This window comes from Felis catus, chromosome B2 (assembly GCF_018350175.1).
Source record: "Felis catus isolate Fca126 chromosome B2, F.catus_Fca126_mat1.0, whole genome shotgun sequence".
Taxonomy (NCBI): Eukaryota; Metazoa; Chordata; class Mammalia; order Carnivora; family Felidae; genus Felis; species Felis catus.
Window position 1 is genome coordinate 131,137,266 of NC_058372.1, and position 14,483 is coordinate 131,151,748.

General features: G+C 37.4%; 1 protein-coding gene across 5 annotated transcripts in view; it reads right to left on the reverse strand.

Moving 5' to 3' along the window:
- Positions 1 to 14,483, reverse strand: part of SHPRH (SNF2 histone linker PHD RING helicase) — a 97,218-nt gene that overhangs the window by 24,744 nt on the left and 57,991 nt on the right. For all 5 annotated transcript variants that reach the window (XM_019831355.3, XM_006932081.5, XM_019831356.3 and 2 more), the window contains 3 exons: positions 13,636 to 13,737; positions 6,775 to 6,846; positions 3,538 to 3,726 (listed from right to left, as the gene is read on the reverse strand). In XM_019831355.3, coding sequence (XP_019686914.2) covers positions 3,538 to 3,726; positions 6,775 to 6,846; positions 13,636 to 13,737 — 363 coding nt within the window. The remainder of the gene's footprint in view (positions 1 to 3,537; positions 3,727 to 6,774; positions 6,847 to 13,635; positions 13,738 to 14,483) is intronic.

Consider the following 14,483-nt stretch of genomic DNA (forward strand, 5'->3'; position numbering starts at 1 on the left):
TGGTATCCTCTGGTCCCTGATGCAGGTTTCAGATCATTCTCTCTCACTTTTGTAAAAATTTCCATTCTTTTGGGCCTCATGAAGCCCAGTTATCCCCTAATTCTACCCTTTGCTGCCATCATTTACTGAACACTATCTCTCATTCATGAAAGGATTCGGCGGCCTATCTCAAAATCGTTAACTCTATACCTCAGCTCTAGATAGGGTACACTGTCCACGTGGACAACCCCTTCAACATTCAAGTTACCTCTTTATTTCTAGCACCTTTTCTCCTCCACCTCACTTGGGTCACCTACTTCTGCAGCCACATCTGGAGTACTGAATACCTGTCCTTTCTGAAATGACTAAAATATCCCATCCTCTGACAAGTGCCCTTACAGCTTATTTGCTCAGTAGCCCAACCTCTCTGTTATTTGATTTCAGTGGGATTTCCACTTTCTCTTTATGTCAACACTGTCTTTTCAAGAAACTTACACTGCAGATTATCCCTTCTCTCTCTTATATCTTCAAACTATCCTTCTTTGCCAGAGATTAAACATACTCCAGAACATTTATCTTAAAAAAAAAACGCAAGGGGCGCCTGGGTGGCGCAGTCGGTTAAGCGCCCGACTTCAGCCAGGTCACGATCTCACGGTCCGTGAGTTCGAGCCCCGCATCAGGCTCTGGGCTGATGGCTCGGAGCCTGGAGCCTGTTTCCGATGCTGTGTCTCCCTCTCTCTCTGCCCCTCCCCCGTTCATGCTCTGTCTCTCTCTGTCCCAAAAATAAATAAAAAACGTTGAAAAAAAAAAAAAAACAAAAAAAACGCAAAAAAACCCTAAAACAAAACAACCCCCCTTTCTGCACTTTGTATCTCCTGCTGGTTATAATTCTCTCTTTTCTACCTCATAGCTAAATTTATTATAAAATATCTGGGCATTTTCTCTATTACTCATTTTTTGTTCACTCCTCATTCCCTCCTAAACTGTTTTCTGCCTCTACGTTTCCAGGGAAAGAGCTCCTTCTGAGGTTGTCAATGCCCTTCATTAGCCAAAATGGTCCCCAGTGGCTGAGCCCCCTTCAACATCACTGATACAGCTGATAGCTGCCTCCTCACTGAAGTAGTCCTCCTGTGGCCTCTGTGGACAGCATACGCTCCTCAGCTGCCCATGGCCCCAGCTGTTCCTTCCTGGTCTCCTTTTCTGCTCCTCCCCTTTTATTCAACTTTCAAACAGCCCTGGAGTCCTACGGGACCTGGTCTGAAGCTAACTTCTGTGTCTCTTCTCGGGTAATCTCATCCACTTCCACAGCCTCCAACATCACTTATGCCAGTGGCTGTGCTGCACAGCTGTACTTGAGTATCTTAGGCATTTCAAACACAGCATGTTTAAATATACCTTCTTCCAAATACCATCTACTGGCAACTGTACTACTTATTATCCACCTGATTTTTGACTTCAGAAACCAGGGGGTCACCTACAAAGTCTGCCTCATCAACTCCTCCAGCATTCTACCTTACCATTCACCTTACTTTAAATATCTCATGACTAGATCTGCTTCCTTCTGTCTCCACGACCAGAAACCTAATCAAAGCCACCACGGCTACTGCCGCAGCCTCCTGAACTGGTCTCTCCAAAGTTTTTTCATTCTTTTCTATTCCTGCTAATCTAATTTCCACACTACAAGGAAAAGGATCTTTTAAAGATTCAAATCTAATCATGATACTTCTCTGCTTATAACATGTAATGCCTTTCTGTTCATATGAAAAGAAAATTCTCAAATCTTCAGATGGCCCCTCAGCCTCTGGCCCCTTTTTGGTTTCCAGACGCATTTCATTCAATTGTCCCTTGTGCCTTCTACACTGCAGCCACTGACTTCCACCGAGTTCCTTCTTGTCTCAGACATTCTATGTATTCTATGTATAGAATTCTGTGTATAGACGTTCTATGTATTGTTTTTTGCTGGTTTCTTTCTGGCTGCAGCCTCCTCCCCACTAATTCACTTCTCTCCTCACCCCAGCTGGGTTCATTCATTCATTCTTTGGACATCTATTTAACTGTCATTCCCTCAGAGGAGCCAGGTTTGATTTTCTTTTGTAGGGCTGATCATGATTCTAATATATTAATTATCTGTGTACTGTCTGTGCTTCCTGCTCCAACTCAAATTCCTTCCCCAACATCGCCAAACTGTAAAATCCACGGGGGCAGCAATCATGTCCGTTTTATTCAGAAATGTACTTTGTATCAGTGAGGCTCAGTACACTGCCTGGCACACACAATGTATCCAATAAACACGTATGGTATGAATGAATGAATCAATGAATGAATGAAAGGAAGTTCATTTCAAAGTCGGGATTCTGCTTATCTCAACACACTAGAGAGCAACGTGACTGACATTTTCAGGTTTTACTCAAATAATAGTAGGAATAAACAGCAATTACATATTCTTCAATTCAACCACACTTTTTTCACGTGGTGGAATCCTATCACCTGCCTAACTCCTCACAGTTTCAACCTGTAGTTAATTTTCTTCAAAAAATACAATCCTTAAAAATAAGGATTTTTAACTCTCAACTACTCCTTCAGGACCCTATTCCCTGCTACAATCATATATTGATTTGTTCTTTGTCTAAGTTTGGTTAGGGAGGAAAAAGAAGCATGTTTAAGGAAGACAAAGAACAAAGAATTCTAGTAAAGGTTTGTTACCAAATAGATGCCCCTTAGACAGAAAATCCAAGTACAGATCCTATTTGGATTTCAAATTCTAGTCACTTTCTTAAAATTTTACATGAAGCATGGGAGAAATTAGGAAAATAAAGCCAAGTTTTGGCTATATCATGAAATACCAATCCATGTCATTTGAAAGTATACTATCTCCCTTTTGGGTTACCTGAGTGGCTCAGTCGGTTAAACATCTGACTCCTGATTTTGGCTCAAGTCACGACTGAGTCCCCAAGAGGCTTCCATGATCAAGGGTCGTGGGATCGAGCCTGGCATTGGGCTCTGCGCTGAGCAAGGAGCCTGTTTGGGATTCTCTCTCTCCCCTCTGCCCACCCCTGCCCCCCAATAAGTAAATAAACATGAAAAAGAAAAAAAAAAGTATACTATCTCCTTCTTGTGACAGTCTTAATTTTAGCAACCACTGTATTTTTTCTTCCAATTAGGTTGGGCTCACCCCTTTTCCCTGCTATCTAGGGTAAATGAAAGAATGAGGAAGAAGCTTTCTTTAAGTAAATCTCTAATTTAATCAGAGCTATATTTGTAGTGGACAGAAATATTATTGAAGATGATGGAGAACTGAAATTCTAAAATGTTACTTGCTTGCCACAGTGGACCTGACGATGGCTAGCCATGTTTGAAAAAGTGTTCTTGTGTTTCTCCCACACAGAAAGGAAAGATGGTAAAGCTGAGGCTTTTGGGCAGTGTTCCTACGGACAGGAACAGTGGTTTCCACATAGTCACTGTGCCAGCCTTGTTCTGATTTTGATGCTCTCACTGCTAGTTACGGATTCCTGTTACATTGCTCTGACTATGCTTCTACACGTTCTTAACCTACTGTACCTTCACAGGGATGTCCTCTTCCTGGCTGGCTTTCTCTGAGGTGAAGACGTACGAGATTTCTTTGTGAGATGTGGTCTGGCGGCAGATGGCACACTTAATGGAGCTTCTGTGAGACCCTACGCTGTACTGTTCAATAATAATTGAAATGCATTCATTACAGAAGCAGTGTCCACAGGTCAGTACTGCCCACTGGAAAAGAAAACACACAGAACATACCTCAGTGAGATGCTATCAAAGATGTCTTCCAATGTATAAACATATTAAAAGGAGAAGGGAGTCATTTCACTTCCTAAGTGTTTTAGGACATTAATATTCTTTAAGTCATAAACGCTAAGTTGTACTTTAAAATTAACTATTTTTTAGTCCAACAAGAGTAAGCTTCCATAGTCTTTAGTTCCACTCACACTAACTGTGAGCATAACAGCCAGTCAACCATTATTTTCTAAGTTGGTGTTCTCATTTCGGTATTTAGGAAGAATGCAAATTACTCTTAAAAATTTTTTTTAAATGTTTGTTTATTTTTGAGAGAAACAGTGCGGGAGAGGGGCAGAGAGAGAGAGAGGGAGACACAGAACTGGAAGCAGGCTCTAGGCTCTGAGCTGTTAGCACAGAGCCCCATGTGGGGCTTGAACTCACGAGCTGTGAGATTATGACCTGAGCCAAAGTTGGACGCTTAACCATCTGAGCCACCCAGGCACCTCTGCAAATTACTCTTTTAGCACTGTAACAGCAGATATGATGGAAGGACTGAGAACAACATTAATTTGGAGATAATATCATCATCAGTATATTCTATATAACTCATTAAATGGATTTACAACTTCACATGTTACAGTAATCATTATATTGATAATGAGATGGGCTAGTATCTCACATTTATTTTAAAAGCGGTTCTGGGGGGCACCTGGCTCAGTTGGTTGAGCATCCGACTTTGGCTCAGGTCATGATCTCGCAGCTCGTGAGTTCAAGGCCCACATGGGGCTCTCTGCTGTCAGTGCAGAGCCTACGTCAGATCCTCTGTCCCTTTCTCTCTCTCTCTGCCCCTCCCCACTTGCACTTTCTCAAAAATAAAGAAAACATTTAAAAAATAAAATAAAAGTGGTTCTGGATACATTTAAAAAAACATAATAAATAAATAAAAAGACATTTTTGATACCCCTTTGCCCTATTTCAAGAAAAGTACCGTAATTCTGACTCTTGGAATATACCATGGAGACACCATGAGGGATGCAGAAGTCTATTGGCTTTAGGTGAGATGTCAGTTCTGAAAGCTGTACATCTTATGCAAGTTATTTAACTTTCTCCCCTGGTGAACAACAACAACAACAACTGAGCAGTGTTATGAGTGACTAGGTCCCTAAGCACTAAGCTGTATTTTTCTAGGATTTGGACACATATGGACGTGCATGGAAAGAAGGTGCGTGGGTGGGTCCACCTGAGGAATTTTGCAGGACAGACTAAGAAGCCCCTTAGGAAAGAATTCACAGTCAGGGAAGAGAAAAATGAGGCATATCAACTTGTTTTTCAGATAGTTTTTGCCAAGGGGGAGGGGCTGTTTGGGGCTTTACTGGCTGATGCTGTTCATGCCGTTGTTCAGCTGCACACGTGCTCTCAGGGACTCGTGTCATTCGTCAGGAGTTGAAGCTGCGGTAAAAGTAAAGAGCTGTTTCACGCGCATTTCTGTAGACACAGCAGCACTCTGCTGTACCTGTGTGCCTCCACTGCCAGTGGGGGTGAAGGGCACTTCCTCCAATAAGAGAGCTTTTGTGGCTCATGACAGCTTCGCATGAACAGCTGAACAAGACAAATTCACCTGTATCTGCAAATCAGGAGACACCAGAGACACCTGGCGCTGGGGCCTCAGGGGTGACTGGAAGTTGACTGAACCAGCCCAAACCCAAGACCAGACAATTGGCAATGGCTCCAGAGATTATCTCTGGATAACCAAAGATTATCTGGATAGCCAGTTATCTCTCACCGATTCTCTAAATCAGGAGGGGAACAGGAGAACCAGGAAGCTAATCTAGATTTCCTACAGATTGTGGCTGGGAACAGAGTTAAAAAAGTAAAGTTTTGTTACTCTTATTATAATCCAGAATGTTCTCCTAAGTGTAGGAAATACAGCTTATACTACAATATGGGCTGTACTAAAATTAATGAAATAATGTATATGAAAGAACTTTAAAAACTGGAAATGTTTAAGACATAAATTAAACAAAATTTGATTCATCCAGTTGCATGAATCTCATCAAAACTAAAAGTAAAAAAGATACTACTTACATCATGATTCTTTCCATTTTTATCACTTTTATCACATTTTCACCAGTGACTTTTCTCAGAAATCACCAGGGTCTGTACATTTCTAGTCTCAGTTTCCGAAGTAGCATCTATCTATTTAAGATTTATTATCAATAAAATGTCCTTTAAAAAAATCTCACTTTCTGCATAACTTGTGTAAACTAAAAGGTACTTTTTTTCCTGATTATTGCTGGACAGAATGTGGAGCTCATATATTTAACTTTCTACTCTCAGTTCATAGAAAAAACAGCCAAGAATACTTTTACTCATTTCAAATTTTGAGAAGCAATTAAAATTAATATTGTATACATTGATTTATCATACAAAGTAGAAATTTATACTTTCAAAAATCACAGTTAGTAGGATAAAAGAATCTGAGGAAAGCTAATACGGTGCCATTAAGTTTATAGACATTTGTACACCAACATTCAAAAAGAAATATTCTTAACTGACGTAATGGGCTTGTAAAAATCACATCTAAATTCCCCCAGGAGAGATATTATTTATACTTTAAAGCCTGGTATTACTAGATATTAATAATCCCAAGTAAATGCCATGTTACTATACCCTTGTAATAACTTACGTAAATCTATATATGCTATATTTCTGTACGATTACCAAATAAACATGTTAAACTGACAAAGTCAAATTACTTAGACTTGATCTTGTGACTGGAAACAATAAGCAAAACTATGCACCTTTAACGAAAAACATGGGGTTATTCTAGAAACATGTTTTTACCTATCACTTAAGGAGGAACACTGCTCAAGCATATGTAGCACTAAAGCATATCACCTAACCTTTGGCCCTATCTTAAGATGGAGGGAATTTTTGCCTTGGACGTAAAACTGTTATGAGAAAAAAAGAGAGATTGTAGGTAAATGCCTTTGAAAGTGTAAAGTGTTTTATAAATGCATATGATATTTATTATTATTTCACCTGTTTTCCCAGCTGCCGAGCACAGATTGGACAAGGTTCTGGATTAATGCCTCCTGATGTTTTATCTTGAGACTGTTCAAAAAAATAAAAACTAGGTTAGTTGCATTTTAAAACCTGATATGCATTCTATAACTCATTTATAAAAGCAGATGCTGGCAATTTCTATTTAAACAATCTAGTAATTAAGGTGATTTAATAATATATTATTATAGGTGCCTGGGTGGCTCAGTGCACTGGTGCAGTGGGTGAGCACTGACTTCAGCACAGGTCATGATCTCAGGGTTCCTGAGTTCAAACCCCGTGTCAGGCTCTGTGCTGACAGCTTAGAGCCTGGAGACTGCTTCAGATTCTGTCTCTCTCTCTCTCCCTCTCTGCTCCTCCCTAGCTCACACTCTCTCTCTCAAAAATAAATAAACATTAAAAAAAAATTACTTAATACTAATATTCCCAGGTTTTACAAATAACATTCAAGGAACAACAACAACAACAAAAAGGAAATAAATTGCATTAAAGTTTGTTAAAAGTTATCATATTACTATATATGTGACTATTATAGCAGGCAAAATGAAAAGCACAATGTGATATAAAAGGTAAATTCTCAAAATTTTATTTTCAAGCTAAATTTTGTTATAAATAAATATGTATTATTTTAAAAAATGTAATTTGGAATTCTGAAATAAAGGCTCCTTAAAAACTGGAAAGATAGTATTTATTCTGTACATCCACTGGGTTTGTGATCATAGACTTGGGAAGAGGCAGCATTTATTTACAGGTCTCCTTAGGTTTCTTTTCAGTATCTTTTGTAATCTCATTAGGGAAAAGCAAAATATCTTTGATTTGAGACTTATTTCGCCTGGAAATTATACTGAAGTATAATAGTTTTCTTCAAAATCTCTTTATAACTATTTCAAAAATTTTTGAGCTTCAAAAAAGTCACCAAATTGTCAGGTTTTAATGCTGAGGAAACCATAAAAGAAAGTAAATGACTCACAGATCACTGAAGTTCTAAGTCTGTGGTTTCACTGACCAAATAAACATTTTAAAAAAAATTATTTTTGATTATCCTTTGACTTTTGCAAGTAGTTAAAAAAAAAAGGTAAATTGTGCATAGATTCAGCAACTGAATGTGTTCAAAACAATTCCTTTAACTAAAATATAAGTATTTTTTTAAAAAGCTGAATTATTCTTTTTTTCTATTTGTTGATTTTGGTTTCAGATAACATACAACAAACCACCTAAAATCTGAGTGGCTAAAACAAACATGAACTTCTCATGATTCTATAGGTCACCTGTGTGCTCTGGGACTGGATGGTGCACTATGGCGCCATGTTGATGTCTAGAAGCCAGAAGACTAGCTAGTCTGGAGAGAGGGCTGAGCTGAGGTTTCTGCTCCTCAAGAAAGATAACTTGTGCTGCTTCACATAGATTCAGAGTTCCAAAGAGCAACAAGGTTGGGAAAACTCTAATGTGCACATACTTTGCAAATCTCTACGCTTGTGTCACATGGCCAAAAGCCAGTGTGGGAGTTTATCCACAGGCATGCATATAATAAAGGGCATTATGTAGCATTCTGTAAATAATTTATCATAATTTACAACATCTCTTCTCTTTAGATTTGAAGTACGATTACTATTTTTCCATAAAGGGCCTGGTTGGTTCAGCTGGTTGAGCGTCTGACTCTTGATTTTGGCTTAGGTCATGATCCCAGGGTTGTGGGATTGAGCCCTGCATCACTCTCTGCACTGAGCGTGGAGCCTGCTTAAGATTCTCTCTTTCTCTCTGCCCTTCTCCCCCTCTCATGCATGATCCTTCTCCCTCTAAAAAAAGAAAAAGGGCCTGGGTGTAAATACTGTAGGCTTCGTGGCCATGTGGTTTCTGTTGCAACTACTCAACTCTGCTATTGTAGCAGGAAAGCAGCCATAAACAATATGTAAAGGAATGAGTGTGGCTGGGTTCCAACAAAACTTTATTTACAAAACAGGTAGTGAGCTGGATTTGTCCCACGTATGGTACTTTGCAGATCCTGACTTAAAGTTATAAATTTCCTCTAAGCACACCTTAGCTGCACATTGTCACATAATTTTTTTTTTTTTAATTTTTTTTTTTTTAACGTTTATTTATTTTTGGGACAGAGAGACAGAGCATGAACGGGGGAGGGGCAGAGAGAGAGAGGGAGACACAGAATCGGAAACAGGCTCCAGGCTCTGAGCCATCTCAGCCCAGAGCCCGACGCGGGGCTCGAACTCACGGACCATGAGATGGTGGGTGACCTGAGCTGAAGTCGGACGCCCAACCGACTGAGCCACCCAGGCGCCCCCATAATTTTTAATTTTTATTTTTGTTCAGAACGTTTTCTAATTTCCATTGTGACTTATTTAACTCACGGGTTATTTAGGAGTGTGTTGTTAATCTCTGAATATTTGGTTCTTTACCTGGTTATCTTTCCATATTGATTTCTAGTTTAATTCCTCTTTAGTTAGAAAACATAATCTTGTATAATCTTAATCCTTTAAGAATCTTAAGAGTTGTTTTTTGAATCAGCAGAAGGTCTATTCTGGTGAGTGTTCCATGTACTCCTAAGAAAAGTGTATTTTGTATTTGCTGGGTATTACTGGTCTGTGTCATTTAGGTCATGGTTGTTCAGTGTTCAAATGTTAGATATCCTTACTGACTTTTTTGTCCATTTTTCTAACATATGGAAGAATCTTGTAATAGTTTAGCTCTGCTTACCTTCTTCCTCTGTGTTACAGTTATAGCTTTCAGAGTTCTGTATATGATGTATATCCTATACAACAGTACTATTGCTTTGCAGAGTCAATATTCTCTTTTATTTACCTACATATTTATGCTTTCTCTTAACTTGTGTTCCTTCCTGTAGTTCCCTTCAAACTGGGATAATTTCCCTTCAGTCCAAAGAACTCCCTTTAATATTGGTTGTGGTGTGAGTCTACTGGGAAGGAATTCTTTCAGTCTTTATCTAGAAACATCTTTATTTTACTTTTTGTTTACTTAACATAATTTTTTTTTTTTTACATTTATTTATCTTTGAGAGACAGAGAGAGACAGAGCACAAGTGGGGTAAGGTCAGAGAAAGACGAAGACACAGAATCTGAAGCAGGTTCCAGGCTCTGAGCTGTCAGCACAGAGCCCGACATGGGGCTCAAACTCACAAACGGTGAGATCATGACCTGAGCCGAAGTCGGATGCTTAACCCAATGAGCTACCCAGGCACCCCTTTGTTTCACTTTTTAAAACAGTATTTTAAAGATGTTCTTCCACTGTTATCTGTTTACACAGCAAAGCTATGGAAACGTAGTTAAAAGTGGAATGACATCTTTAAAATGCTAAAAGAAAACAGTTTCCCTGTGTAGTCAACAAGGAGAAGGTATACAGTCACCATTTTTATGGTGCTACTTTGAAAGTATTATTCTTTTTTCTCCCAGTTCTAGTTGCTTAGTTTTTTTTTTTTTTTTCATTATTTTTGGTTTCTAGCAGATTGATTAGGATACTCATAGATGTTTAAAAAAATTATTTATTCTGTTCGGGGTTTTCTGAGCTTCTTGAATCTGTAAGATATTATCATATTACCTTTCAGTTTTGGAAAATTCTTAGCCATTATTTCTTCACATTGCTCTAGTACCATTTCATCTCTTTCTCTCCTGGAGCTTCAATTACATGTATGCCAATCATATGACTTGTGTCCCACATCTTTCACTTTATGCTGCTCTTTACTTTTATTTATATGCTTCTTCAAACTGGGTATTCTTGGTTGAACAATACTTGATTTCACTACTTCTGTCATTTTGTGTCTGGTCACCATCCAACGAGTTTTTAATTTCAGGTACTGGATTTTGCCATTCCAAAATGTCCATTTGATTCTACTGTATATATTCCAGTTCATTTTATCTATGTTGTCTAGCTTTTCCTCTCTTTAATGTATTAATCATAATTACTTTAAAGTCCTTTCCTGCTATGTCCACAATCTGGATTATTTATAGATCTGCTCTGACTGTCCACTTATTACCTTTTAATTACTGGTCACATTCTCCTGCCTTGCACATTTCTTGGAAATTCTTATTGTGTGCTACATTTCCTAGTTTGTTTATATACAACAAACTGAGATACAACAAACTGACAAAATTAGATGTTATTTTCCTTCACAGGGATTACCCCTCCCCCAGTAGGCAGTTAGGTTAAGGGGTGAGTGGCTACTCAATCCAATAAAAAACTGAGCTGGTTTTGGGGATCTGTTTTAGGTTTAGTTAAAAATGCAGGCCACTATGGTTTCAAATGTCTCAGTGGTTAAGACCTGTTATGTTCATTGTTGGCTCCTTGCTCTCTTGGGGACGAACTGTTTCCTGAGTGCTGTGAAACTAAGATTTCACTGTGTATTTCTACTTCAGGCCTGTCAAGTGTCACTTAGCAAACGAGTAAAGTTTGTTGTGCATGTGAGGCTCCTCTAGGTTCAAAATATAATACTAACTCACCTGGCCATCAAAAGTACTACTGATTTCTCTTTCTCCTGTTTGAGTCCCTCTGCAATACTGACCTTAATCTCAGTCTGTACCCAGGTATGGCAAATGTTTTCAGGCAAGACAATGGCCAGCAATCTCAGCTAACCTAGAAAGAGCTCTTCCTTTCCTAGAACGTCATTTCACTCAACCTTTTTGCTTCTATAGGTCTCTACTGTCTTTAAAAACAATATGTTACTAAGGTAATGGCAAGACATCACTGCTATTCCCATATAGAAGTAGCAGTCCTCAAATAAATAGAGTACTATAGATATCATGTGGTTGCTTAGTATTCAGAAAATTTCTTCTGAACAACTTATTTTTTTAACTGAGATAGTTGACACATATTAATTTCAGGTGTACAACACAGTGACTCAATATTTATGTACTGGAGACCTTCTTTATGCTTTGAAATCTTATTGGAAATTTACCAGTTTTCTCTTACTTGACACTGAAAACTGCTGATCAACAGTGTAACACGTTCATCTTTAAATTTCTTCAGAGCTCTTAAATGTATACCGCTCTGCTTTAAGTGATTAATTTATATTTTATTTCCCAAGTTTAGTTGACTTGCTAACTAACATCTTATTAAATCACTATTTGATCAGTGCTTATGATCTGTCTACATCAAATTACATCAAATCACATTAAGTTCCTTGAGGCCAAGGACCAACTCTATCTCAAACTCCTACTATAATGCATATACGTTAAATGGTGCTCAGTAAGTCCTTGCTGACTGCCAGAAAATTTTGAAAATTTGTTTAGTTTACTATTTTTATTTACTTTAACTAAACACAGTCACATAAAATTGGGATTATGCTCCATTTATAGTTTTATTTTTTAATTTTGTTATTTTTTTCTTTCAACTTTCTTATTTTGAGAGAGAGAGTGAGTGTAATGTTGTAATAAATATCCTCATATCTAATTTACCCCCCAAATTTCTGTTTCAGGAAAAGTTCTAAGAATTACTGAGTCAAAAGATATGAATTATCTAAAATTGTTAATATATGTCCAAGTATTTTCGGGAAAGGGCTATATAAATTTATATTCCCATTGGTAATACACAAAATATCCATTCACTGCCCTTTCACCACTGTGGAGTGTTAAAGATTTTTTTTTGGTTTATTTATTTTTGAGAGAGACCAAGAAAGAGCATGAGTGGGGGACAGGCAGAGAGAAAGGGAGACAGAGAATCTCAAGCAGGCTGTGTGCTGGCAGCACAGAGCTCGATGTAGGGCTTGAACTCATGAGTCATGAGATCGTGACCTGAGCCAAAACCGAGAGCTGACACTTACCCAATTAATATTATATATTAATATAATAATATTAATAGCAAAGACCTAGTAAGTGCTTAATAAATTAGGAACTGCTCTAGCACTCTTCCTATATTAATTTACACAGTCCTCAAGAAAGTCCTGCAAGATAATGTTATTATTCTCATTTTACGATGGGGCAAAGTGAGGTAAATAACTTAAAGACCTACATGTAGAAAATAGTGGTGTCAAGAACCAAACCTGAACTGTCTGGATCCCAAGACTATCTTCTTAGCCACCGTGCTGTTTTACTTATAATGAATGTTCAACTTTTCATTTTATCACCACTGGGATTTACAGATCCACTTAAATGTATTTTGTATCAGTTTTCAGGACCAGCTCTAGTCTACTGCTTTCCTTCACTTGTCCTATCCAAAAATCTATTGTATCTCTTTCTGGAAGGTACTGTCAAAAGCTATTTATTCTCACAATCAAATGGAATTACATTCATCAATGTCCAACACAGTATGTTGCTCACAACTCAGAAAATGTGTTTTGAATTACATTAAATAATTCATTGTTATATTTTCTGATTTAGTAGCCTTCCAAACATTTTATAATTCCAAATAACAAATTAAAAATCTATTTATGTATTAAGGAATGCGTGTGTGTATATATATCTATATATAGACATATATATACATCTATATATAGACATATATATATATATAGATATATATAGAGAGAGAGAAAAAGAGGAGAGGGAGAGAGATTATACAATGTAATCTTTGCCTAGAGGTATGTTGTAATACTTCCACTATTCAAGGTTTTGAACTACAATCTGTTTACATTCTTCTATACTCTACAGTACACATCCTTTATAGAATCTGTATAACACAATATCATCTGTTGTGATCTGTGTAGCTAGTGTAGATATAACTTGTGTTCTGACTGATACAATTAACACACACAAAAAAGACTGATTAAAAACAAAACGCTGTACCATTAATTGTGGGACTAATAGATTAAAAGGAAAGAGTCACTAAGGTTTACAGGTATACAGCATGGGAAAAAGTAGCATCTTTTAAACACAATACCTTCTCCAAGTTAGTTAGGTAAAGAAGCTGCCCAAGTTTCTTCTGAAGTTGTGATGTAGCAACAGCTTTATCATTTAGTAGTTTTATACGATTTTGTTCTACCTAAAAAAACAAAACAAAACAAAACAACTTCTTTACTGTCTCTTAGAAAGATTTTATTCTATTAAACATGCACAATTCTTCCTCAATAATTTAAGGGTGTCCTATTTAAGCAAATCCATTGACATATGAAAACTCAAATTTGCAAAAACGGATACTAGATATTTCAAAAGGGCATCTCTCTATATATGTTGCTCTACAGAAGACAAACTTCAATAAATACGAAGTTTCCCCATAAACTTGAAGTTGGATAAAAATCAACCCAAATTCTATTTATGTACCATTTTTCAGTAATACCCATGAGATAAAGAAAAACTAAGTGATTTGCTGCTTTGGTCAGAGCAATTTTATGAAACCCAGGCAGCCTCTCCCTGCACACACACACACTCATATCCCCACCACCACCCTGTCCTTCTTTTGCCCAGTAGAAAATAGCAGACAGAAGATTATAAAAATAAGAGGAATTTGGTTACACAGGAAAAAATTACAATTCATGGTTTAAAGGCTGACACAGAAAAAAGTGAGTATTTCTAAGTTTAACTAAGGTATAGTCTCCAAGCTTTAGAAAAGCAAAAAGATTTAAAAGATAAAACACATACAAGGAATAAAATTATAAAGGAAATAATATTTTAAATATGGGAGAGAAAAGGTTGGAAGAGTCATTTTTTATTCCTGGGATATAAAGAGAGATTTATTAGAAGATAAGTTATTACTATCTGTTCATCATTAACAAAGGAAAATTGCAAAAA